The 27087-nt window shown below is 46.8% G+C and overlaps 2 protein-coding genes across 11 annotated transcripts; both read right to left on the reverse strand.

Annotated features, from left to right (window-relative positions):
* Positions 1–375: 375 nt before the first annotated feature.
* Positions 376–14507, reverse strand: TMEM184A (transmembrane protein 184A). 9 transcript variants are annotated; one of them, XM_081337809.1, is made up of 10 exons: positions 14227–14507; positions 11183–11252; positions 6847–7101; positions 5161–5326; positions 4427–4517; positions 4234–4309; positions 3691–3782; positions 3414–3583; positions 2645–2842; positions 377–2090 (listed from the first exon to the last, which is right to left on the reverse strand). In XM_081337809.1, exons 3-10 carry the CDS (start codon positions 7099–7101, stop codon positions 1846–1848), a joined length of 1293 nt encoding a protein of 430 aa, XP_081193935.1. In that variant the 5' UTR covers positions 11183–11252; positions 14227–14507; the 3' UTR covers positions 377–1845. The 9 variants fall into 9 exon arrangements, with proteins under 9 accessions (XP_081193938.1, XP_081193935.1, XP_081193933.1 ...); XM_081337807.1 differs by having other exon boundaries at positions 6847–7104; XM_081337808.1 differs by having other exon boundaries at positions 13976–14507.
* A 1411-nt stretch (positions 14508–15918) lies between these two features.
* On the reverse strand, positions 15919–18338 carry PSMG3 (proteasome assembly chaperone 3). 2 transcript variants are annotated; one of them, XM_081337841.1, is made up of 3 exons: positions 18247–18338; positions 17096–17331; positions 15919–16778 (listed from the first exon to the last, which is right to left on the reverse strand). In XM_081337841.1, the coding sequence occupies exons 2-3, from the start codon at positions 17309–17311 to the stop codon at positions 16626–16628; spliced, it is 369 nt and encodes a 122-aa protein (XP_081193967.1). In that variant the 5' UTR covers positions 17312–17331; positions 18247–18338; the 3' UTR covers positions 15919–16625. The 2 variants fall into 2 exon arrangements, with proteins under 2 accessions (XP_081193967.1, XP_081193968.1); XM_081337842.1 differs by lacking the exon at positions 18247–18338 and adding an exon at positions 17880–17900.
* Between the last annotated feature and the right edge of the window lie 8749 nt (positions 18339–27087).

The following is a 27087-nucleotide window of genomic DNA, read 5'->3' on the forward strand; positions in this document are numbered from 1 at the left end:
GTTGAAGTCCAACCTCTTAAAGTTATTAGATTAAAATTATTTTAATCTAATAAGTAACAAGTGTCACATTACTATATTTGCCTATAAAAAGTATCATATGGTGATTATCACACTTGGCTGCTAGTCAAAATCAAGTCAACTTTGATAAGAATGCTCAGAGTTTTGCTGTCTGTCTGAAGATAAAAGGCAACCGCAAAAGTAATTCTAGATTGTGTAAAACAGATCTTAAGTTTGCAGGAGATGAGAGAAATACGACATTCCTTGCATCAGGAAGGCTGAATTACAAATGGGAGCTGCTTGCCAGCTGCAGCATAGACCAAAGAGTTTTTCCTTGCCATTTGACAGCTGTAAAAATCCTCTGCCTTAGGTCAACAATGTGATACTGTTTTCAATTAAGTGAACTATAGCACCAATGATTAGCCAGATTCAACCCAAATGATTTCCAAATTGATGTGTTCTCTGACTAATTTGTCAACATTAGACGGCACTGGGGAAAAAATACTGCAAATGTTTTTATAATTTAAATTTTTGAAATGTACAGATTGACACAAGATTCATAGCCATCGAACCTGGACCCTCCAGTTAGGAAGAAGTACAATAGATCAACACAGTCATGCCATGGGGAAGTACACCACCAGCAGAGAACTCTTAACACACTTCAGCCTTTACTCAAAGTTGTGTTGGTTGGAAAGAATGGGAGATAAAAGTCCAGAACCATCTGGAAGAAACCTACTTCATCCTATGTGGACCTGCCATATAGGTTTTCAGAAACAAATCTCCCCTGGAAGAATTTTAATTGGTTCTGATTTTGCCTTAATATTCCCCTCAATTATCTCAAGTGGTGTGGTGGCCTAGAGGTGCATATGCTAAACTCACAATTGGGAGATTGAGAGCAGTCCTAGGTAGCAACAGATGTTTATCTGGGCACAAAGAGAAAATATCTGCTGTGCACTCTGCATAGGCGTCAGGCAGGGCATCCAGCCAGTAAATGCTCGGCTCCGTTCATGCCCCAATTCCACCCTGATAACAGGGATTACAGGGCCATAAAAAGAAGGGGAAAAAATCCCCTCCATTATCTGTATTTCTGCTGACAGGGTTTTTCAGTCATTCGAAAAGCAGATGTCCTGATCGTCACCGATTCCACTGAAGTGGTTCACCAAAAGAGCTCTCAATGTAATGCAACACCGTTTCTTTCGAGATTAGGTCACCACTCCTCTTGACATCCAAGGTGCATTCTAGGATCAGATGTTTTGCAGCCTCAATGCAAATTCGTAAAGGAATCTAGTGCTATAACTCCTCACCCTGTTGCCACACCTTGTGTGGGAAAGAAGAAAAGTGCTTTTATTTCTCCGGGGCTCTTGAGCTACTGATTCTTAACCCAGTGGATTGGATCCACAAAATGGGAATCCAGTTTCAGTGGGATTGAGCTGCAATTGCTGGATGAAAATGTTGATTTCATCCAATTCCGTCCATCCCTACATTCCCTTGTTCCTTCTCTGCCAATAATCAGCATTATTTCCATACATTGGGCATGTGAGGAGCTGCGTCCACTGAGAAATTCTGTTTCCCTCAGTCTTCCAGGTTGCCAGGTGTTTGGACCAGCAACCAGTGCATCAAAATCTCCTGGATGGGTTTGCCACTGCAACAAGCAAGTAGGATAGGCCTGGCTGTATCTGGGAAGTCAGCCTAGGTAGGGTCTTCCCTCGATAGCCAGCTGAGAACAAGAACGAGACGCCTCCATTCCTTTGTTCAACAACATAGTGTGATCCAATTGAAAGCTGCTGGGCTGGAGAGAGGCAAGAAGACCTCAAAAACACAAATTCTTCCTTCCTTCAAGGTGCCTCTTTACAACTCCTCATCAGAGGTGATCAGCATCCGTTTCTCAAGGCTCTTCTTCTTGTTCTGTGAGGTATCTGTTGGAGGACTCACGTGGCCGTTCTGTCCAAGCCCCGCTCCCGTCTCCTGCATGGACTGCTGCGTGTATTGTTGGTAGGTTGGGGAGAAATTGTGGATGGCGTCTTGAACGATATCTTGAGGACTCATCGTTTCCTTCAGCCCGCTGGAAATGCTTTGCAATGGGGCCAGACCTGCTTGAAGAAAAAGAGAAGAGAGTCAACGGACAAGTAGATGTTCTTTTCAAGGAAGCCTTGATGATTTTCAGAGGTTGATTTCTCCTGCAGAATAGTCATGACCTTTTCTACCTTATCTCCCAACGACTTGACAGTTTCACATTTCTCTTGGGTTTGTTAACTATATCGCCCAAAATGGACAAGCCCCGTAAGAGAGAAGATCCCCACTTTAAGGGATGTTAGGAAGCTGAGGAGGCCATTGGTTGCTTGGGAGAGCATTTTACAATGGAAGCATGCTATTCCCACCATCTTCCTTTGGCTGTCTTCTCCCTAAATAAGTTAGACCATGCTCCCAACGTCATTCGTTTCACCTACCTTGCCTTCTCTTTGGAAAGAAACTGGGGAAAAATGGTTTTTAGCCAAGTTTGACAAATGGAAGGGAAGTAAACACAAACTTCTTGCTCATTGACCCTAGAGAAAGTAGATACCAGCTGACGTTTCTGCTTGCTTGTCCCTTCCTCTCCCTGCCTACATTTTGTATAACTGAAGGAGCAGGTTCCCTTAAATCAAATTACCTGTGGCACTTTCCTTTTTCTCTCGGTACACCTGACAGGTGAAAGCATAACGGAGAGCGATGGAAGCAAACAGCATCTCGATACAGATAATGAAGTTCTGGTAGCCGGCCGCAACGGTGCCGGCTCCCACCGCCTTCCCGTCAATGATCTGGACCTCTGGGATGGCCCCACATTTCTCTAAGATGGCCAGCAACAGCCCTGCAGAATAGGAATGGTTGCAAAGCATAAGCAAGGGTTCCCTCGTGGATTTTCCTCAGATCCAGGAAACGTCTGAAGGAACCTGCATAATTGTCCCACACCAGAAATCTTCTGAAGCACAAGATCCCACCAGAGTGTTGTTTTAAATGCAAGATATTTATACTGCATTGACAAAACACATCAGGAAAACCAAAAGAATAAAAATCCCACCGCGGCATTTATGCTCTCTTCTGAAATATTACATCGTGCTCCTCTTTGCTCCAACCTAGTTTTTCTCTACTTAACAGCGGGAAAGATCAACATCCACAAAAATATAAGAGTCCTACTCAAACAAGCCAATGTTTCTTGCATGCTCATGTTTCATTTAATATTTATTTTCCAAGGGATAGGGAATTCTGGGAGTTTTAAAGTCCACCCATCTGAACATGGGTAAGGTTGAGAAAGAGTGGGACACAAGACGGTTGGCCCAGGATGATGAATTCATTAACGGAGAACCAAAGTCTCACATTTCAGGCCTTCCACCTGGCAGTGCCGATCCTCCCTACCCATGACAGGAAGTAGAACGACTCGCCTTGCCAAAAGGAGAGGAAGATGACAGCCTTGATGGTGAGAAACTTCAGGACTGGCTCGAAAGGTCTCAGAAGCTCCATGGTGGCGAAGTAGAAGAGGAACAGGGCATAGAGGGCCAGGCTGACCGAGAAGTTGTTGATAATGGTAATGTAAAGGTATCCACTATGGATGCTGGAAAGCAAAGCATTGGAAGAGGCAGAATTCCTCGTTAGGAAGCATTCCCTTTCCAAGCCTGTCACGGTTTCCCCTTCTTCCTCCCCATTTCCCTCCCTCCTCACTTGAAATCGCCATCGTGGTATTTCCCAAACGCTTGGAGAACGATGGTGAGGATAGCCATGGCTGGCTTGACGATGCAGAACTGCAGGGTGGCCTAGAAGGAAATGGCTCCATTGAAAGCACGCAGCTTCTGAGATTCAGTTGCCACCTAATCACTTAATCCAGACCTCAAGTTTTGGTCCAACCTGGGATGGGCAATCTGAGATCCCCCACAAATGCTCCAATCTACCACGGCTTCTACAAATGCCCCTATCACCCATGGCTGTTGCTAGGAGTGAGGAAAGCTGGTGTCCAGCCAGCGGGGAAACAACAGATTCTCCAGGCTAAGATCGCATTTCCACGGTCTGAGCGTCTGTCTCCAATTCCCCTCTATGCCCATAAAGGCAGGAGAAAGGCAAATATTTCACACAACAGACAACGCTAACCTGCAAGATTTTGCCTGGGAAAAATGAACTGAAACTGAAACAAGTTTTTTTTGGGGGGGTGGAAGTAACATGGATGGAGAGCTGATCAGCTGTAGCTCTGTTCTATGAGATGTTCCTCACCTGCTTGCAAAACCGAAGAAACCCAATGGAGTAAGACATCCCTCGGAGACAGCAAGTTCCATAGAGACAACTAGAGCTAAGAAAAAGCAGAGCCATAAGTCAGCCCAAGCCTGGGACCTTAAGGCTATGTTGGGTGTGAAATACTCCCAATTGTAAGCAAGAGATGGATATCAGTAAGTGATGGTCAACATACACAATGGGCTTCCCTCGGATTTCCGCCATGATAGTACTTTCTCCTCCAAGATATTCAAAGCAGAGGCTCAGGAAGCTGTAAATCACAAATGCTGCAAAAAAGAGGGAGGGATTATTTATTAGATGTTCATTCCACCTTTATTAGTTGATAAGTTACTCAAGACAGCAAAACTTGTATTATCCTCCTTCCTCCTTTTTCCCTCACAACAAAAACTCTGTGAGATGGGCTCGGCTGACAATGGGACTGGCCCAAAGTCACCCAGCTGGCTTTCATACCTAAGACGGGACTTGAACTCACCGTCTCCTGGTGTTTGGCCCAAAGTCACCCAGCTGGCTTTCATGCCTAAGGCGCGACTAGAACTCACTGTCTCCTGGTGATTGGCTCAAAGTCATCCAGCTGGCTTCCATACCTAAGCCAGGACTAGAACTCAGCCTCGTGGCTTCTAGACCAGCACCTTAAACAGCACACCAGACTGGCTCTCAAACACGCATAATGCTCAATATGATGGTGGAAACTGTGACCAATTCACAAGATTTTAAATGTGACTGCCTTTAATCCATGCATGTCTTAAGTCTCTACAGACAGGCTGTCCTTCCTGGCCACACTTTGGAAGGATGGCGTAAAATTTTGCCTTTGAACTTAGACTCTTCAGCTGAATTTATGGCCGAATGCCTACATCCACACCCACCTCTGGGGTACTAAGTTTTCCAGGAGAGCCGTGAATCCCAGCTTACCTTCGTAGCAGTCCCGCACCGAGTTGAAGTAAACATAGTACTGGTGGCTGCCAATAAGCAGGAGACTAAGCCAGGAATCGAAGGCATAGATGGGGACGATAAAGAGAATCCGGATGATGTAGCGCTGCTCATTGGGAATGGTGTAATTTTTCAGGTGCAGGAAGATCTGAGAGAAAAGAAAAAGAAGGGAAGACACCTAACACAGGATCAGATGTAGCATTTCCAGGGAGAAAAAAACCCCAGAGCCGGTAAGGATCAACGTGCTCTAGCTAGTTGAACGGGGATGGGGTTGCCTGTATTCATCTCAGCCCGTTTGTCACCTCCTGTTGTGATTCAGGGTCAGCCTGTGGGTTCGGCAGTTGGGTCGGACGACTCAGAGGAGGAGGGGGGTGTTGAAGACCTTGCTGAGGGGGTTGAAGATCTTGCTGATGAGAGCCCTCAGCCAGGCCCCTCCCACTTGGTCACCACGGAGACCCAGCTGTGTGAGCCTGACAGTGTGGATGAAGATGACCCACAGCTGGCCCTGTTTAAGGACGTCCGACGCAGGAGGCAGTCAATTAGGAGTAAACAGAGGAAGGCAATGGGGCTTCTCGGAAGGAGGCAGAGAGAAGCCACGCCCTGAACTCTATATAAGGGGAATGTCTGGGAGGGCTGGTTTGCTGAAGGCAACCGCTCGGATGGTTCATGTTTCTTAAAGCTCCTGTTTCTTGGTTCGTGTCTTGTTTGTTTTTGTAGCTATAAATTTGGCAGGCGTATTCCAGCCTCTTGCCGGTTGTAAAGGGGTTGTCCCTGCCTTTTCTGCAGGGCCGGTAGCAGGCTGGTACAGAACACCTCCAAAGCACATCTTAAGACCAGCCAAAAAGAATTTTGGCAGCTGGGAGTCACAAATACCAGACATATCTGCTTGCGTGGCCTTCAACCTGGCATGAGGTGAAGCTTCAGGTCTCCCAAAGCTTCTGGGCTCTAAGCAGCAGTGGGAAATCTGGACTCCCAAAGATGCTTGGGCCACAAGTTCACTCCTACAATACTAGGAGGGCCTCTTCTGTCACTTCCTACTTCTAAAGGGGACACACTCTGGGTGGAAACCACAAGCAAACAAGCAGCTAGGAAAGATAAAGAGGGTTAGATCTTGTCAGGGGGATGGACATGACTTCAAATCAGCCGGCTGGTGAATTCTGGGAGAGGAAGTTCACCCATCTTAAAGTTTCCAAGGTTGAGAAACGCGTGTGCTAATGTTGCAGGCCTATAAAGACTTGCCTCCAAAGGAAACCCTACTGAAGCCGGAAGGCTGAGCTGCTTTGCTAGGTAAGAAACAGGTAGGATATGGTGTTAACCCCCCCACACCTCCCCATAAATAAATAAATATATAAAAAACCAAGAGAAAAGTCACAAAACCATCAACACCCAGGATCTCTGTTTCCAAGTTGAAAACACTTTCTCCTCTTTCTAAGCAAAACTAAACATCTGAACATACGCACAACACCACGATTCAAATCCTGCGTGACCACTAGAGGCTAGGGAGACGTTCTACACAGATCGCCTTGCCTGATGCATAGGAAGCAAGACTCCACATGGCTTTCGACAATCTTTCCCCAAATGGATGCCTTCCCGATTCCTCTCCCATCTACCTACCCAACCAGCAGGAAAGATGGAGTCCAAGAGGCCCCGTGGAGCACTGCCACCTACCTGGTGGAAAGTAAGGATCAGCGCTGTCCAGACAAAGAGACCTGAGATGGCTTTTGCTGTGGATGTAGTCAAAAAGAGGGACTGAGTCTCCTGGGAGTGATTCTGATCAGCCCTTAGCTGGGAACCGTCCTCTACAATTAAATGGCTGGAGACCATCGGTGGAAAGAAGAAATGGAACGAGGTAGCAACCATGCTGGATGTCGGGAGCTTTTCCGGGGCAGGAGAAGACCAGTTGGTGTGTGTCGTGGTGTTCATCTGCTGGAAAGAAGGGAGCAAAGGTGAATGTATTAGGGAGGAGCACCGCACCAGGAAAACTGCTGTGATTGGGAGGAAAGATCAAGGTGAATGGCTGAATAGAAGCAGATTATTCATCACATCCTTCTACATTCTTCTGTCAGGCTGAAGTAGTCGGGAACAGAAGTTGAGCTCTGGTGGCTGCGCAACAACTCTGGAACTGATGATGTGTTTAACCCCAGCCTTGGGACGAGCCTGCTCGTCTCCCCCATCCCCCTTTTCATCTCACCTGCCAGTGTCCTCTCCTTTCTCCAAGGAGTTCACTGTGGCAGTTCCAGCCTATGGGATAGGCTGGCCCAAAAGAGATTGGTGCTCGGTCAACAAGGAAATTTTCCCAGCAAGAGAGACTTGGAATTTACTTCCAATATATAAAAGCCTACTCAAAAAGGGTACAAGGTGACTTTGGTCACCCTCCTGCAAATTTCTTGGCTTGGAGTTAGCGAAATGGATAGCCCTCACAATTGCAGAAGTAGCAGCTGGAAGCTTAAAATTATCCCATCGTCCATTAAACGTGTCTGGCAAAGATTTGAAGAGACTGAGATCTTTGCCTTGTTGGAATGCCTTCTCCATCCCATTAGCAAACGCAGGATTATATTTGCTTGAGTTGAAACGCTCCTATCTGAACACACCCCTGCATCCTGTTTTTTCTCGCTACGGAGAGGGCTTAAAATTTAATACTCTGAGCAAAACACAGCAAGCATTTTACACACAGCCTACTGTAGCTGCCAATGAGGCAGCTGCTTTAAAGAGCCACAGTCAAGGGCTCCAAAGCATTGCACAACCTTGACAGTTACCGTACATTAATAATACACCCTGTATATCTAAATGTATGATACACCCATGTTGCTCAAAAGTTTAGTAATTGCTGTTATATTTCCCAACTGCTGCGGGTTAAAAGGGGGGGGGAACCTGTTCCTTTGAGTTTCGACAGAATAGAAACTACAATTTCTTTTTTTGAAAGAACCCACAAGGATAACTCAGTGGATATTAGGAGCACAAGTACCTTTTCAAGTCTGCAGTTCTCATTTCTCTTCTTAGTGCTGGGAACTCTTTGTTTGCAAACTCCAAGCAAAGCAAAATAATTATGTGTCCAGGCTTCCAGGACTAAAGGGTGTGGGGTTTTGTATATCTGGGATATTCTGGGCATCTCTCTCCTACCATCAAACTAATAATATACTTGTATTTTTAGGGAGCGTGTTCAGAGAGCCCCTTGGATTGTCAAGTTTCCCTCTTTAGCTATCCAATTCCTTACATTTCTCCCACCACCTATTCTAGGAATTAAGACATACATACACACACACACACACACACACACACACACACACTATTTTTTCCAAGAAAGGCATTCGTTACAGGAATAACTTTATTCGTTACAGGATAAAGACCACCTGCTCCATTTTATTAATCTTTGCTTAGCTGAGCTGTAGTAAATTCTGCCCCCCCCCACCACCACCAATCTTGGCTGGCCAAAGACAAGCCATCAGCCCCTAGATAGACATTCTGTAAATCTGAATAAATCTTTTCCCAAGAGGCTTAAGGTTACCACACCATCTGCTTTTTCAGCCCAAACAGCCACTAAGGTGTTATTCCTTCCCCCTTAAACAATCCTATTTTTTTCTATCCCTTCCACTGTTAACTGTCCCTACATTTCATTTTAGGAAAAGGTTAGAACAGAATTGCTTTTTAATAGCGGTTCTGTGAGAAAAGCAAGCGTATCACTTGGATTTTAAGACTGCAACCTGGCACCTATCTAGAAAAACTTGCACCATTATGAACATTTCCCCATCTAGGGATTGTGCTATAAATCTGGAAAGATTCACGTGACTAAAACCAAAGTCTCTTAAAAAGAAAACGACACTCTACAGAACACTTAATTTATTCCCTTGGAAAACTTCTCCCTAATTTTCTTCTTCTCCTTGCAAGGATGGCACATTTCTGCCTGAAAAGACACACCAGCACAACTACTTTAAGTCAGCTGCCCCATTTTTAAGGCCTTCTATTAAAAATAATTACATTTTTAATAAAGGGGCAAAGGCAACTTTAATTGAAAAAGTTGCCCGTTTCCCTACAGCGTCAGGATGATGAACAGATCAAGCTGTTATGAGCCAATTACAGTCTATCTGTAATTAAGAAATGCTTTGCCTGAGATTCATTTGTTCATCATACAATCTGAAAGACAGAAGGAGCAAAACATCCCAGTCAGCTTCTGTCTGAATAAACACTATAAAGATGCAACAGCCCTTGACTGAATAAAGGGCTATTTATTTAACCCCGGTGATATCACCACTACTCAAATCTCTTCATAGTTTTTTATTTAATTAAGATGATAATATAAAATGAAAATGAAAATAAAGGGGGGAAAAGAAGAAAGAAATGTATGATAAAGGGGGGAAAGAAAATTAAAAAAAATACTTTTTCGGCGCAGCAAAGTACAAAAGAAAAAGACAGCCTCAGCTTTTTACTTTTACATACTTAGCAAGTATTAACTACTTCTGTACCAACATATTATTCACCAGATCCTAGAGTCAAGATTTCATTTATATATATATATATATATATATATATATATATATATATATATATATATATATATATATATATATATATATATATATATATATATATATATATATATATATATATATATATATATATATATATATATATATATATATATATATATATATATATATATATATATATATATATATATATATATATATATATATATATATCTCAAGCACAAATTTCCAGGTAGAAACAAAACTAGATATATTTTCTCCGAATAAAACAGTTCATTTTGCCATCTCTGTTAACCATCTTTTTTTTATTCTTTCCATAGTTTTAATTTAATTCCCAACATTTAATTTGGCTTCAATCCAGGTGAGATTATGAGCCTAGAAAACGTATCATTTCAACGGTTTGAAAAGAGAGAAAAAGTCCTTTTCTGGGCCATTTGAAATGTCTACCACCTCTCTTCCTTACAAGCTTATTATCCCTTCTGCTTTGCCAGTTAACCCAGGTTTTTATATGTTCTGTTACCTATTCAGCAGATCCAGGCTTCTAGCATTTTTTTCCCCCCAAACTGAAGGACAGGTTGATAAACTGCCAGTCTCATGAGCTTTCCAGACACCCAGTCTTGGTTATGAATCCACCACCTTTATTTATGCCCTTTTCAGCTACTGGGATACGGCTCTCCAGGGCAAGACACGTGCTTACTCACCCCTGTGTGGTAGACAGTGCAAGAGTTTCAGTTGTCTTATGCTTACGAGTACACGGGAGCCTAAAAATACATCTCTCCCTCCTCCTAGGAGGAGGGAGGGAGAAGCAGAGGGTAGAGGAATTCAATGATCCGATGAGAAACTCCAGCTGGTGGGCGGGCGGGTGCCTGACTGGTTGAGCAGTTCCTCAACCAGAAGCTCTGAGCTCAACCCCGGTAATCACAACATTGCGCGATGCCACGAGGTTGTGTGGATTCTCCTGCCATCAGCTGACCACCCAGCAGAGTCCTCCCCAGGCCCAGATGTCCTGTTCAGTCAACACTTGCTCCTCCTTGACCGTTGGGGAGCTGGCCAAGGAAGGAGCTTTGGCGCCAGGTAGAAGCTGGTGCTATCACCACATCAAACATTAACCAGCCTGCGGAGGTCGAGCTGGTAGGCAGGGAAAGGAAGTCGCAAGGGACCGAGATAAGCAGTGCCTTCTTCCTTGTTTGCTTTCCATTCGGAAGAACACAAAGTAGCCCCCGCCATCTAGGAAAGGACTAAAAAGCTACTTGAAAAGAATAAATAACCCAAGGAGACCCGTGCGAGAAGGACTGTGAAGGCTTCTGTGACAAAATATTAGTTTGGAAGGGCCCAGAAGATTCTCTGCCTTTTCTGCTATTAAAAATAATTTTTATCTGCTCCGAATCCAACAATTTTGCGGTGGCAGGAGGTTCTAAGGGAGCCCAGACTAAGAAAGCCAGCTGGATAAAGAGAACTGTCATTTGTCTGGGAGAAAGGTGAGCAATTCTTTGACTTGTCAGCCGCGTCTCTGGAGATACCTTTGGAAGAAGACACAGTCAAGCGAGCTTCAGCCTACTCCACGCTTCCCTTTAGTGTTTCTTAACCACCCTGGCAAAAAAAGAAAAAAGAAAAAGAAAAAGATCAGCTTTGTTTGCCCACAGTCTCAGTTTTAGCCATAAGCTGAGGACTTCCTGCATTCTGGACGCTATTCTCACAGCAGAGGTAGTCACGCTGCCACCCGTGCCAAGACGGGGAGCAATTTCAGATGAGCGTGCATTGCTCGCCCTGGCTCTCCTGGCCGCCCCCCCAAAAAAAACCCTGTTGTGTGGCTTTTTGCCAAGGTGCTTGGCCAAGCACAAGAGCACGCTCAGCCGGTGCCGTGCCTTAGAAGCCAGCGGCCACTTCTCACCTCCCGTCAGCCGGATTCTTCCTCCATGAGCAAAGCGGGTGGGGCTGAACTCCACCCCAGGCCTCTGTTTATTCGGAGCGAAGGGCTGAGCTAGCCTTAGTGGGTCCCTGGCCAAACAAGCCAGCACTGCTGAACTAGCTTCTTTAACAGCCTGGAGCAGGACTCCTGCTTTAGCATTTCCTCGCTTTAATCAGCAGCGATAATCCCTGGCACCGCTGGAAAGCAAACTCTTTAAGCGTTTTATGTGGGGTGGGGAAGGGACTGGCCCCGGTGAGCCCTTAACCCGGATTCCCGTAGGCTGATATTAAAAAAATCCTCCTTTGAGTTGGCTCCAATGGGTCCTGGATCCGTTTCTCGGATCAACATCAGTACAATATAATTGGCAGGGACTGTTGCTAGGAATGTGTATTTCCCATTCCAGAAACCAGGAGACGGTGAGTTCTAGTCCTGCTTTAGGCATGGGGCCAGCTAGATGACCTTAGACCAGGGGTCTTCAAACATGGCCCTTGTATGACTTGTGGACTTCAACGCCCAGAATTCCTCAGCCAGGTTGAAGTCCACAAGTCATAAAAGGGCCAAGTTTGAAGACCCTTGCCTTAGACCAGGGGTAGGCAACCTCGGCTCTTTTATGACTCATGGACTCCAACTCCCAGAATTCCTGAGCCAGCTGACTCAGGAATTATGGGAGTTGGAGTCCATGAGTCATAAAAGAGCCGAGGTTGCCTACCCCTGCCTTAGACCAATCACCAGGAGACTGCCAGTTCTAGTCCTGCCTTAGGCAGTGGCTCAGAGGGTTGTGGTGGTGAGGAAAATATATATTTGCTGCCTTGAGTTATTTGTAAAAGTGAAGCTGGGATACAAAGAAAGAAAATCCTAAGATAAGAGGTCTCCCATTCAAGTGCTAACTCAGTCCAATCTGGCTTGCCTTTTAAGATCAAAGGTGCCTGCTAAGCTCCAGATTTCAGGACAACTACACCAACATTCTACTTTTAGGATTCCTTGGGTGGATTTCAAACTACTTTGCTAAAGCCAATGTGCCTGAAAAAGGCTCTGTTGACATGATTAGGCTCACCATTTCAATAAACCCCATTAGGACTGCAGCAACAAAAATTTGGAGGGGAAAATCAGAGTGGCTAAAATGCAGGAAAAAATATTTCTATTCTTAACACAGGGAGCCACACAGATAAGGAGGCTTTGCAGCAGGATCCCCCAACACCACATTTACACAGAGGTAACTGCTAACAGTTCCCATTGGTCTTACACTCAGGTAAGACCATCCAGGGCAGCCGAAGGTACATGTAATTTTCTCTTTGATTTAATTTTCCAAACCCTTTCTGTGGAACTTCAAAAGCAATGGGTACCTTTTTGACCATATCAGAATTAAATTAAATCTACAGGAATGCAGAGGTGGACATTGTTTTATGTAAATATTTGCTCTGCGTCCAGAGGGCACATAATCAGAAGTCTGAAATTCAGAATACTGGGACTCAGTCTAATGCCATAATCCTCAGTACTTGTGTGGGACCTACCTTATCAAACTTAGAGCAATTTACTTCACTCAATCTATTGTATAAATGCAGACTGTGGGATTATTTTATCTCTCAGCCTGATCTGCTGCTAGGTTAATTCCGTACAGCATTCTTTAGAGGATCCTTAACGCCACATTCTTACCCATGTCTACATGGTACAGTTTTTTTAAAAAAATTCTTTAATTGATATAGCCAGCCTCTCTCAAACAACTCTGGGCAACCCATATAACAAAGAATAAAATAAAATTTAAAAAAAATAAAATTAAAAACGGGATGTGAAGCCTACCTGCAGTTGTTTTGCCACCTGAGATTTTAACGTTGCAGCCCTTTGTGCCTTGTTTCGCAGACTGTGCTTAAAAACAACCGTAGGTCTGAATCGCGTGGTATCCCAACCTATAAACTGGATTGACCTGAGCTGGATGGGTAACTTTCTACATGAGTCTCACTTGTGTCCAAATTCAAGACCTACACTTTGCAGTTTATTTTGTAAGGGATAATATTTTTTTCCCCCCAAAAAAGTACTGTGCAAGAAATACTTTAAAAAGTACTGCACCTCACTTGGTCTCTTGATAGCGAGATAGGCAGCTTAAAAATTAAATCTATATATCTATGTAGCTGTCTGTCTGTCTACCTTCCTTCCTTCCTACCTACCTACCTACCTACCTACCTATCCATCTATCTATGCGTCTATCTGTCTTCTGTGTTCCTTAAAGAGCGTGCAGTACTTTCAAACGGTCTCTCTGTGTTAAGAAGACTCGTTTCTCTTGATGGTCAGCGCCCACCCTCTTGTAACAAACCAGATAAATTCAGAATAAAAAAGGCACATTAAAACTTTCAAAGTTTGGAAAATCGGAAGGCAGACGCGCTTACCTGGGTCCTGGAGCTCTGTTTACCTTCGGGGTTCTGAAAAGCAGGCAAGGCTGGGGTGAGTCCTCTCTAGGTGGGCGACTTGACCTGGCGCTTCTTCCTACGTGATTATTCTCAGACCGATTAACAGTCAATGGCAGATGAAGCTTCTCGGCCGTCTGGCCCAACCCTTCGCCTACCTCGCCAGGTTTCCCGGCTTCGCTCCCTCCATCCACCCGGAGCGTCCCGAGTTCACCCACCAGGCTCGTCCCCGAGCCAAGCCTTGCCTGCAACTCACCTGCCCGGCATCCCGGAGCCGGCCGGCCAGGGGGGCGGACGCTGCGGTGGCCGATTCGTCTTCTTCCCGGGGGGGGGACCCCGAGATTTGGACTGGGAAGGCCGGCCGGGACGTTTTTGCGCGCGCGCTCCTGCGCTTTCCCCGGGCCGGAGAGCCTCGCGAAGCCAACGTCTCCCCCTTCTGCCTGCCTGCCCGCCCGCCCGCTTGCCTACCTGTGCTACCTGCCTGCTCTCCGGCCCAGGAAGCGGCCGTCCCACCTGGCGCGCCGCCCGGCCGTTTCCTCCTTGCTGTCTCAGCCGGCCGTCCGGCGACACCTTCCCCGGAGACTCCTCCTCTTCCCTCTCCCTGCCCAGCTCACAGTGGGGTGGGGAGGCGGCCAGGCTTACCTTACCGCCCCTTCGCCCCCCCCTCCAGGCTCCGGGACTCCTGCCAGGCGATCTGGGACGGGCGGGGTGGATTTGCGCCGCTTGCCTGCCGAATCTGCGCTCCGGGACTCGCTTGGAGAACTTCCCAGTGCAGCCCCCATCTCGTTTGCAAGCTACAGCTTGGCGCTCAGAATGACAGGGTTGTGGAAGGAACCTGGGAGGTCCTCTAGTCCAACCCCCTGCTCCAACAGGAGATCGTACACCATTCCGGACAAATGGCTGCCCAATCTCTCTCTCTCTCTCTCTCTCTCTCTCTCTCTCTCTCTCTCTTTTTGAAAACCTCCATTGATGGAGGACCCACAATTTCCGAAGGCAAGCCGTCCCACTGATTAATTGTTCTCACTGTCAGGAAATTCCTCCTTCCTTCTAGGTTGCTTCTCTCCTTGAGTCGTTTCCATCTGTTTATTTCTTATCCTGCCCTCAATTGCTCTGGAGAATAGGTTACACACACACACCCCACCTTTCTCTGTGACAGCCCCTCAAATAGTGGAACTGTTTTGGTGTCACTCATTGGGTTGGACTAGATGACCTCCAAGGTCCCTTCCAACTTTATATTATTATTATTATTGTTATTGTTGTTGTTGTTGTTGTTATTATTATTATTATTATTATTATTATTATTATTATTATTATTATTATTATTATTATTATTATTATTATTATTACCACGAAAGCCACAAATTCCTATATGGGGCCAGGGGTTGGAATAGAGCAGGGGATGGTATTACGGCAAATTTACCACCTGTGGACTTCAACTCCCAGAATTCCTAAGCCAGCCTGGCTCAGGAATTCTGGGAGTTGAAGTCCACCAGTCTTAAAGTTGCCAAGGTTGAAGACCCCTGGAATAGAGGCTTACCCCGTTCAAAGTCTTAAACCCAGAGAACCACTTTAGGATAGCCGTGATTAAGGCCACAGGCTGGACACTAGCTGGGTGACCTTGGTCAGTCCCTTTCTCTTCAGTCCTAGGAAGCAGCTAAGGGCCAAGCAGCCTGGAAACCTTGCCAGAAAAACTGCAAAGGTAAGTGACCTCCCCTTCCCATGTTCATTTCTAAAGCCATCGTTTCAGTTTGTTGTGTTTTCATCTTTCACAGTCTGATCCAGCCTTTCTCCGCCTTGCCGACCCCCCCCCCCCGGCTTTCAGATGCGGGGACTTCAACTCCCAGAATTCTAGACGTGATCATCAGCAGGTTAGAGAGGCAACAATACTTTTCACTTTTTTTTAAAGGAGTCAATTAGGCCGACCAACATTATTATAAACATATTGCAATTCCTTTATTGTTTTCATCAAGCAAGAACCAAATACTGTAGTTTCAGAAGATGGCAGCAAAGTTATTCTGAACTTATTCGGGTCGCTTTCAGAACGAGAAAGGATGCAGGAGAAACCCTTAATAGGAGGATACTTGAATACTATTTGTGATTTGAACTATTCCCGATGTGGTATAAAACTGAAATGAATGGAGGGGGTTAAACGTTACAGCTGGGCAAAACTTGCCTCCTGTTCAGCTACTGAAAATTCCATGGATTTCAGCAGAAAAAATACAATTAACTAGGAAAACCTGCTGTGAAATTTGTTGGCACTAATTTCTAGGAAGGTACAACAAACTTTTGAATGGTTATAGAAGGTTTCGGAGCAAATATTGGTGAATGTTTATGTAACAATGAATCAACATCTTTTCTCAGCTTACCCACAGATATTCATTATCAAGCTTCAAAATAAGTCATTAAAAGGAAAAAAAAAGTTAGCATGTACGCAAGTGGGGTCCAACCTTGGCAACTTTAGGACCTGTGGACTTCAACTCCCAGAATTCCCCAGCAGCCAGTCATGCTGGCTAGGGAATTCTGGGAATTGAAGTCCGCAAGTCTTAAAAGTTGCCAAGGTTGGAGACCCCACTGTAAACCATCAAGTCTACATCCAAACCAAAATTAACTTCAGCCAGGTGTCTCTGGCATCCAAAGAATTCTTCGGGCCCACCATCACCACACTCGGCATCGGTGGATGAGTTCCTTCAGCGTCCGGATGCCTTCAATGCTTCTGTCCTTCAGAGCCATCGCCAGTAAAACGGCCTTGTTGCCAGCTTCCTGAGACACCGAGGTCACCAGATGCTTGGCGGAGATGTGGACAAGAGGCTGAAAGCAAGTTAAGAAGATCTTAGAGCAGGGGTCCTCAACCTTGGCAACTTTTTAGACTTTTGGACTTCAACTCCCAGAATTCTGGGAGTTGAAGTCCACAAGTCTTAAAAGTTGCCAAGGTTGAGGACTCCTGTCTTAAAGAACAGTTCTCCCCAACTTCACCTTCTCCACCTCTTTCTTCCTCCAAGATGTGACCCTCTGGCTAAGCCATCAAGAAAGCTGGTGGATTCCCAAGAGAGCAAGGGAAGTCAAGGGAGAAAGGGAGTCAGGGAAGATCCTTGGAGGTAAAGTAAGGTAGGCATGAGGAAGAATACCTCATCTTTGCCGAGGAGAACTTTGGTGGTCCACAAAGGTCTGCTGATCCCTTCAGCTAGTGCGTCAGGCTCCACTGAGACCAGAGTCCCCATCTTTCCATACTGGGTCACCACCACCAGGATCGTGGCTCCAAAGGCGGTGCACACCACCTCCGTCGGGATGCCCCCCACGACCTCCCTGGTCTGCTTTGAGACTGGGACGGGCTGGGCTGCCATAGCGGGAGTCGGCCCTTGGCCTAAAGGAAATGGTCAGTAAAGGAGGTTGCAACATCTCAAGATGCTTTCAAACCCAAACTTCTCTCCGTGACAGAAGGTGAAGCTCCCGCTTCTCGGGCAGATTGGTCCTTCATTGTGACCCTGGTTCTTCACGGTTCACATGCCAGTAAGGCGGCCATGAGAAAGCTTTCCCTACTGCTAAGCTTGTAAGCCGCCCTGAGTCTCCGGAGAAGGGCGGGATATAAATGGAATTAAAATAAAAATAAAATAAAATAAAGAATTCTCAACTGCTTAAGCGGCATGCTGTGTCCCTCTATCTGTATTTCCTTCCTTCCTTCCTCCATTTCCACCTATCACCTATTTCCTCCCCCCACACACACACACTCCATCCATCCCCTCCCCTCCTACTAGATACAACTCTGGGCGTTCTACAACAAAGAGGAGACCAAACCAACAAGCCAATGAGTTGGTAAAAGCACTTTCACGATGGCTTCCACTAAAAACCTTCGCTCGCCCCGGCCAGGGTCCCACGGATCTGCCTTCACTTTCTCTCCCGCAAGGCTTTTACCGATGACTCGCGCGCACCCTGGCTCGGCTCGTCGCCCCGGCCCCGATCCACGACCCGCGCCTGGTGCCCACCCGGGACCCGCGCGCGGAGAGCCGTGCCAAGCCCGGGAGTAAAAGGGGCGCCTTAGCAGCTTGCGGGGTGGCGGGAGAGAGAGAAGCGGCGGAGGCGCGCCAGAAGGCCGGAAAGCAAAACCCTCCCGAGGCGGAGCGAAGCAAGGGGAAGGCGCAGAGCTCGCTCGGCCTCCGCTCTCCGGTGCAGCTGCGGCTCTCCAAGGCGCACGGCTCGGCTCGGCTCGGCTCGGCTCGGCTCTCCGTGGCCTGCCCGGAACCAGAGCTCGGCCTCCTCCTGAGCGAGCTTGCTTGCTTACTTTCCAAGCGTTCGTTCCCTCCGCCTCCTCTTCCTCCTCCGCCGGCCTAGGCTGCTTCTCCGCGCGTCTCTGCTCCCGGGCGGAGCTTCAAGCTGGGCGGAGCGCTTCCCCGAAGCCGGGAGTCTCTAGGCGTGTGCAGAGCGCCTCTCTCGCTTGGTTTATTTATTTATTTATTTATTTATTAAATTTATATACCGCCCTTCTCCCGAGGGACTCAGGGCGGTGAACAGGGCACATATAAATAGCAAATACAAAAATTAAAAAGAGAATTAAATAATCGCCCAGTAAAACAATACAGTATAAAAACCCATTAAGAACCCTAAAATCCCCCCATCAGGCCAGGCCAGCTTGTTCGAATAAGTGGGTCTTCAGACCGCGTCGGAAGGAGCGAAGGTCCGGTGCCGTCCAGAGCTCGACCGGCAGCTGGTTCCATAAAGCCGGAGCGCCCACAGAGAAGGCCCTCCCCCTGGGGGCCGCCAGCCGACATTCTCTGACCGGAGGCACCCTGAGGAGGTGCTCTCTGTGGGAGCGCACAGGGCGGAGGGACGTTGACGCCGGCAGCAGGTGGTCCCCAAGGTACTCCGGACCCATGCCATGTAGGGACTTAAAGACCATAACTAGAACCTTGAACCGTTCCGCGGCGCCCTACGGAATGGCACGTTGGGGTCGGAGTCAAGCGGGACAAATTGGCCGCATCGCTGCCCCGAGGAGGTGGCATTGCAAAGCGGGGTGCCAAAGAAAGAACAAGGGCAGCGGGCTGAGGAAGGGCAGAGGGGCGACTGCGGTTAAGGAGCAGGGAGACCTTAGCCATGGTTTGTTGATTAAGCCGGAACCACACACATCACATGCGAAAATCCAAAGCAGAATGGCTGGGTTGATATAGTATGCCGCTGTTTCTCAACTTTGGCAACTTGAGGATCTGTGGATTTCAATTCCCAGGATTCTGGGAGTTGAAGTCCACCCATGGTTGGCTGGGGGATTCTGGGAGTTGAAGTCCACCCATGGCTGGCTGGGGGAGTCTGGGAGTTGAAGTCCACCCATGGTTGGCTGGGGGATTCTGGGAGTTGAAGTCCACCCATGGCTGGCTGGGGGAGTCTGGGAGTTGAAGTCCACACACTTTCAAGTTGCCACAGTTGGGAAACATTCCTTTAAGCTAAGGAAACGAGCAAACCATACCCAGGTTTATGTGTTATGTGCATGCAGCTTGTGGGTTTAACTCTTCCCCCCTCCACTGCTTCCAGCCATATGGAACCAAACTGGGGGGGTCACTGAACGGCGAGGTGGGTCTTCCCCAAAACAGAAGCATTCAATCAAATCTTGGTTCTAAAAAAACCAAATCATGCGTTAAAAGGGGGGGGTGTTTCATATCTGGACCCAATGATTAATTGGCAACATCTTTTTATAGTTGATCAAAATGTTCCTAATTAATACCGCCGATTCGCCCAATATAGCAAACGTTAATTTAAACCTCATTGATTTAAGGAACACTGATTCATACTTGGAGGCATGTCTCTGAGATTAACGGCCCTTATTTTCTTTCCTGAAAACCGCAGACCTTTAATTTCAATATGATTTATTTGCAGTGCTGATGGATTGTGTGTGTGTGTGTGTGTGTGTGTGTGTGTGTTGTGTAGCCACCATGCTCTCAGGGGCTGAAAGACACAAATTAATGCAAAATCTAGATTAAGTGCTTTCGAACAGAAATAAGTCAAGCGAGAAGAGAACCAGAAAACACACACTCGGGGAGTTCTTCAGGGGAAAGCGACCCTCAACTCAGAAATTATTATATAGAAGCTTTCCCTCCAGCCAAGAAAATGCTTGCAAACTATTCTTCAGTTGCACTGATTTTTTTTTAAAACCCTAGCCAGCTTGTACAGACAAAAATAGAAAAGGCACGTTCAGGCTGCATTCCTCATTTGCTGCCTTCTAGGGCTATTTGGACTGTTGTCTCCCAGAGTTCCATGCGAGGCTGGCTAGGAATCCTGGGAGTTGAAGTCCCTGCACATCTGGTGGGTGTGCCATTGAAGCTGCTGGAAGGGGAGAATGTTGGCACAATAATTCCTCTAGAGGGCAGCAGAGTTCCATAGAAAAGCTTGCCATTGCTTTAACCCTGAATGCCTACTCTAATCAGCATCTTTCTGCTAGCTGTGGATGATGGTTCCGAATCTCAGTAATCTTGGTTCATTTTCTCACTTTCTGGAAGGGGGCTAAGGATTCCACATCCCTTCTTTTTCCATCGTTAAAGGCTCACGAATCCAGTAATTCTCAACCTTGGGCCCCTTATAGATGGATGGACTTCAAAACCCAGAATTCTGCTGGGTGGGGGGATTTATTCTGGGAGTTAAAGTCCACCCACCTTCAGGGGGCCAACTTGAGAAACACTGCCCTAACCTTTATTTTGTCAGGGATGATGACATCAACCCAGATGCTACGGCTTGTCGTCCACAAATTACGATCAAACCCCTGTTAGCTTCTTTTGGCTAAAAACCTGCAGAAAAAAAATAATCCACACAACTTACAAAGCCCAGAGGGTTTGAATGGGGCTTGATGTGTTTTGTGAACCTGGCTGTTGCATTCTGCACATCTATACTATGTGGCTTCGCATGGAGTTGAAGCAAACTAGGATGAAACCAAAGGAGGCTTAGTGCCATCTGTCTTCTTTCTCTCTCTCTCTCTCTCTCTCTCTCTCTCTCTCTCTCTCTCTCTCTCTCTCTCTCTCTCTCTCTCTCTCTCTCTCTCTCTCTCTCTCTCTCTCTCTCTCCCTCCCTCCCTCCCTCCCTCCCTTCCTTCCTCCCTCCCTCCCTCCCTCCCTCCCTCCCTCCCTCTCTCTCTCTCTCTCTCTCTCTCTCTCTCTCTCTCTCTCTCTCTCTCTCTCTCTCTCTCTCTCTCTCTCTCCCTCTGTGTGCCTCCCTCCCTCTTTCACCCTGCTAAATAAATAGGAAAGTTTAAGTTTAAGTTTAAGTTTATTGAATTTATATACCGGAAAGGGAAGGGAAGGGAAGGGAAGGGAAGGGAAAGGGAAGAAACAAGCTTTGGAGCCTACTGAATTTCAAGATGGGGAGGAAAGAGAAAAAGGCACCAGCCCGACGTGGTCTGAAAAGCAAGGCCCCCGGGGCCATTTCCGAATTTCCTTCCCTCCCATCGTGAAAAGGCCCACGACAGGGTTTTCGTAAGCCCTGGGATTTAACTCTCAGTGTATTTTGCAAACCCAACCCAAACCCACAAGCAGCCTTGGTGGAGCAGTGGGCTAATGCCTCCTTAAGGAACACCAGCTGCCTGCAATTAGTGCAGGTTCGAGTCCCACCAGGCTCAAGGTTGACTCAGCCTTCCATCCTTCCAGGTAAAATGAGGACCCAGATTGTTGGGGGCAATTAAGCTGACTTTGTAATAATGCCGCTTAGGGTGTGTGTGAAAGCCCTAATAAGCAGGCATATACATAGAATGAAGGCTACTGCTAAGCTTGTAAGCCGCCCTGAGTCTTCGGAGAAGGGCGGGATATAAATGGAATTAAAATAAAAATAAATAAAAATAAACCACTAAGCATCCTCCCTCCTGGATAGGACTATCACCCTCAACCCAAAGTTATCCATCGGAACCCCAGGAAACTTCCTTAATTTTATCTATCTCCATCCCCTCCCATTCACACGACAAAATGAGAACAGCTTCCTAACGGTGACCACGGAGACTGAAACATTGGGAGAGATGGGCAACAATTTCAGGGTCTCCTTCTCCCCTCTTCCTTTCCCCTACGTTGCTGGCCTCCACCGGGCTTATTGGCTAGCCTGGCTGTGCCCCCGCTCAGTGTTATTGCAGACCTGGGATGGAATTGCTCTGCTGCTGCTGGGCAGTCAGTGATTAATGACAGCATCAATCATCTTAGCAGTTCCTGCCTGCCATATTTCAATTAAATTGTAAACTTGTGCTGGAGATCAGTCATTAACTTTCCAGGCGTGAGAAATGGTTCTTCGGGCCCGTTCAGAACATCCCGTCACAGCTGCGTACTGAAAATATGACTTCCCTTCCCCTCTCCCCGAACAGAATATTGCAAAGGGGGTTAGCATCCCTGGGGCTGTTCCAGTGGGATTTCCCCCCCCCTCTGAAAGAGCCATTTGCTGTTTAAAAATACGAATTAAAGCCATAAGACTTTGTTTGAGATCACCTTTTTTTCAAACTCGGTGACTTTTAAGATGGTTGGACTTCAAACTGTGGTGCTGGAGAAGACTCCTTGGACTGCGAGGAGATCCAGGAAACCAACCCTGGCTGTCCTTTGGAAGGACAGATGCTGACGCTGAAGCTGAAATCCTTTGGCTGCCAAATGAGAAGAGAGGAACTCTTTGGAGAAGACCCAGATGTTGGAGAAAATGGAAGGCAACAGAGGAGGGGGACGGCGGAGGATGAGATGGTTAGGCAGTGGCATCAACACAACGAACATGATTCTGCACAAACTCTGGGAGGCGGTGGAGGACGGCTGACTGACTAACAACAATGGACTTCATTTCCCAGAGTTCCCTAGCCAGCATGGGTGGATTTCAACTCCGAGAATGGAAACCAAAAAGGGTTGGATGGGCTGCAATACCCATTGCCTGGGTTTGCACAAGACACCGATCCAGCACACAAGGGGTAGGTTGGGACAGAGTCCTTGTGTGTCAAAGTGGCTAGGGTTGAGGGGCTTGCAATAAAACAAGCTCAGAGCCTCATCTCAACCCTGAGCTACAAATATTCTCCTTTCTTAATGGCTAAGGTTGTGCTAGAAGAAAAAGCTCACTCCATAACTTGGGGGGGGACTCTTTTCAAGTTGGATGTTAAATACAGAGTGGAATCAAATGTATTTTTCCCCTATTTCTTTTTCTCCTTATCCATGAGGTCTGGAAACTTGAAACCAGCGTGGGTCCTCCAGTTTTCTACTCCTGAGGCCTGCCCTGATGGAGGAAGAGTTTTTGCAGCAAGGGTAGCCAGGGTGGCACAACAGAAACACTTGCAGGGACCAGAGGTTGCTGTGCAGATTCTGGAAGTCAAACGCCTTCTGCAAAAGGCTACAAGATCTCTCCCTTTCCATGTATAAATCCACCCTCCATCCCATTTTGACTGAATATCCAGGATTGCATGGACTCCTTCCTCTACGGCGGATGCCATTTGCGCAGACTCCTCAATCCTTCTCTCCCCCGGTTTGCTTCTATATTAAAAAAATAGGTTTATGTCATTTTTATTTAATCAAAGGGTTCATTAAAAGAGAATCAAAGCATGGAAGAACAAAAAAAAATCTCTAGAGGAAGAAAGTATGAAATCGTGGCTAGATACATCAGTCAAAGGCCTGCAGGAGAGCCGGCCTAACCATTTCCCAATTAAAGGAGAAATAAAGGCGAGCGAATAGGAAAACATCTCTTTTTGCGCTTCTTCCGCAGTCCCACTGGAGCTGCACAACATCACACACATTAGGGACCCGGTGAACTTGTTTAATGTGTTTTTGCTTCTCTCCCACCCGCAACAGTTGTCTAAATTGCCATAATCTCATTTCCAGCATTGCACAGAGACTCACGGCATCGCTCGGCCCGCCAAAAAGGGAAGATAAAGAATGTTAATATTCTTCATCATGGTTCTTACTCTTCCAAATCCCCAGCTTTTTTCCCCAAGCGTCGGGCAGTTTGCAAGTTTGCACAGTCCTGAGGCACCGCAGCAAGCTTCGCTAATGGTTGCTTTACGAGAGCAGGGAGGGAGGGCGGATGTGATGGAAAGCATTGCGCTAGTCCTCAGTGACCTGGCCGAAGGGTAGGGGAGAAACAAACAGAAATGTAATTTGGGAAGAAATGGTGTCGCGGGTGTTTCAAGGTGATGGGCGTAGTAGGGAAAAGATCCTCCTTTTGCGATGGGATGTTTTCAACTGGAGGAGATTAAAAGGCATTGAGACAACCTCAGAGGTTTCCATAAGGATCTGGACAGGAGGGTTGTGTGGACAGGAAAGGGGTAGAGCAGGACGAATAAGCTTCAGCAGGATATTCTTAGAGAAAAGGTGAAGATGGATGGATAGATGAATAGATGGATAGATTGATGGTAGATGGATAGATGGATAAGGATACAGTTAGTTCTCAACTTCTGACCACAATTAGAATAGAATAGAGCTGGAAAGGGACCTCAGAGGTCTTCTAGTCCAACCCCCTGCTCAAGCAGGAGACCCTAGACCATTCCAGACAAGTGATTGTCCAATCTTTTCTTAAAAGCCTCCAGTGATGCAGCACCCACAACTTCTGGTGGCAAGCTGTCCCACTGGTTGATTGTTCTCACTGCCAGGAAATTTCTCCTGAGTTCTAGTTTGATTCTCTCCTTGGTTACTTTAATTGGGGCCAGAATTTCCACTGCAAGCAAAGCATTTGTTAAATGAGTCCCGGCCAACTTTGCAACGTTTTTTTTGCCATGGTTGTTAAATGAGTCGTCGCAGTTGTTAAGTGAGTCACACAGTCGTTAAAACGAATCTGGCCTTCCCCATTGACTTAGCTTGTCGGAAGTCGGCTGGGAACTTCACAAACGTGATCACGTGACCCCAGGATGCTGCAACTCTCATAACTGTTCCCCATGACTGGCTGGAGAATTCTGGGAGTTGAAGTCCATGTGTCTTCAAAGTAGCCAAGGTTGTGAAACCCTGCGCTAGAAGAAATTGCTCATCCCACCACTCTTTTTATATATATATACAGTGTGTGTGTGTGTGTGTGTGTGTGTAATATATATATATATATATATATATATATATATATATAACACACACACACATATATATATGTGTGTGTGTGTGTGTGTAATATGTGTGTGTGTGTGTGTGTGTGTGTGTGTGTGTGTGTATGTACCCAGTGCTTTTTTTGTAAAAGAAAAAGGTGCCGGAACTCACACATGTCATACAACCCGCCTTGCCTACCCTACAAGGTTCCATCCAAAAAAGGTGCCGGAACTCCGTTCTGAGCATTCTATGAGAAAAAAAGCCCTGTATATACCTCTTCCCAAGTCGGACCTTGAACACAGAGTGCAATCGAGTGTAATTCCCCCCCATTTTCTTTCCTGCTCCTCTGTGAGGTCCAGAAACTTGTTCCTTCGAAATCATTTGGATCCTGCAGCTTTCTGTTCCCGTGGCACGTTCCAATGCGGAAGGGTTTTTGCAAGGGAGGACAAACCTGTGCTGCTTCTCTTCCTTCCTCAGATGGACCTGCGGGCATTTGCATTCCCCACGGCCGGCAGCAATTATCCATCAAGCTGATGGGCAAGTCAGGGCGAGAGACAGAAAAGTTGTGGTCCGGCTTGCTGCTGCTCCTTCCAGATTGTTGGCATTTCTGCGCCACACAGCTTGCTTATCATTTCCAGAGCCAGATGCTCTGCAATGTACTTTATCCGGTTTTTGCATGCTGGCTTAACCGGGGCCCGGAAAGGAAATTCTCATTTGCAAACCTAATTAATAGTAATAAGCCATGCTTGGTGCATGATGATGATAATATCCATGATGGCATGAACGAGGAGGAGGAGGGTGGTTGGCACCTGGAATTTGCTCTCTGCTGTCTCCCCTGTAGGGATTTTGAGAGCCTTTTACAGCTCAGTTTTACAGAGACAAGGATAAGTGGGGGGCGCGCGTTTGTGCCCCAAAATGATGAAGGGGGTCAAAACGCAGCCACCGGTTTTGCAAATGAAGGGCTGCCTTCCAGGGAGACCTTCTGTGCTTGACAGGGAGACCTTTCAACCGGCTTGGAGAAACGTCGAAGTAGAAATGAAACTTTAGCAAAAGGAAAAACCAAGAATAAACAGCAGTAGATAATGGCTTCGTATCGTGCAATCGAGCTCAACAGCTGGAGAACCAGGGGTGTCTGTGGGGAGGGTCAAAATGGCAGCCACAGCCACACAGACAGACCCCCCCTTTCCTTTTCTGCACACGCTGTATGTAAAAAAGAGGGCAGGGCTTTGGTCTAATGGTGGAGGTGGCCATTTTGACTTTTTTGACTTGCCCAGACTTTCCTGCAGAGAAGATCAAGGACCTCTTAAGGTGGGGGGGAGGGGGAAGGAAAAGGAAATGCAGTGATGGAGGGGGGGGAAGGAGCATCTTGATGTGGGGGCATAGCTGGAAGGTGGGCATCCTTTATTATTTATTTAGTTTAGCTTTTTAAAAATCCCATCTTTTATTATTTTATAGATAAGTCTTACTTAATATATGTTCCTCCTCCTATTTTGCCCACAACAACCCTGTGAGGTTGGTTGGGTTGAGAGAGAGAGGGGGGGCAAAATCACCCAGCTGATTTTCATGCTTAAGGTGGGACTAGAATTCTTTGTCTCCTGGTGATTGGCCCAAAGTCACCCAGTTGGCTTTCATGGCTAAGGCAGGACTAGAACTCAGTTTCCTGCTGATTGGCCCAAAGTCACCCAGCTGGCTTTCATGGCTAAGTTGGAACTAGCATTCACCATCTCCTGGGGATTTGCCCAAAGTCAATCAGTTTTTCATGCCTAAGGCGGGACTAGAACTCATGGTCTCCTGGTTTGTAGCCTGGTGCCTTCACCTGTAGACCAAGCTGGCTCTCATTTTATGATTTTATAGTACTATAATTTTGTGGTGGAATGGACTTACTCATCTTCAGCTCCTGGCTTGCTGGAGATGCTTGACTGGCCTCCATGCGGGGAACCCGCCACAGGAGTGGGTCTCCTGTTGGGCATCATCCCTTCTCTCCCCGCAGATGGGAGACGGTCAGCTGCTCCCTTCCTTCTTGTTACACTGCACCAGACACCTATTAGACACCCCACGCAATAAATAACGATAAATAAATATAATGCCAGCAGCACAGAGCAATTAGCCCAGTGTGTTTGGTTAAGCAATGTGAG

This window comes from Vipera berus (assembly GCF_964194415.1).
Source record: "Vipera berus genome assembly, chromosome: 13".
Lineage (NCBI taxonomy): Eukaryota > Metazoa > Chordata > Lepidosauria > Squamata > Viperidae > Vipera > Vipera berus.

Bases quoted from the DNA above. Each gene is read 5' to 3' on its own strand.
- TMEM184A (XM_081337812.1), bottom strand. From the start codon at position 7,101: ATGAACACCACGACACACACCAACTGGTCTTCTCCTGCCCCGGAAAAG. The intron at 5,327-6,846 runs GTAGGTGGCAGT...CTTTTCTCTCAG, and splicing joins TGATCCTTACTTTCCACCAG to ATCTTCCTGCACCTGAAAAA. The intron at 4,518-5,160 runs GTAAGCTGGGAT...TCTTTTTTGCAG, and splicing joins GGTGCGGGACTGCTACGAAG to CATTTGTGATTTACAGCTTC.
- PSMG3 (XM_081337841.1), bottom strand. From the start codon at position 17,311: ATGGCAGCCCAGCCCGTCCCAGTCTCAAAGCAGACCAGGGAGGTCGTG. The intron at 16,779-17,095 runs GTATTCTTCCTC...ACTTGCTTTCAG, and splicing joins TTCTCCTCGGCAAAGATGAG to CCTCTTGTCCACATCTCCGC.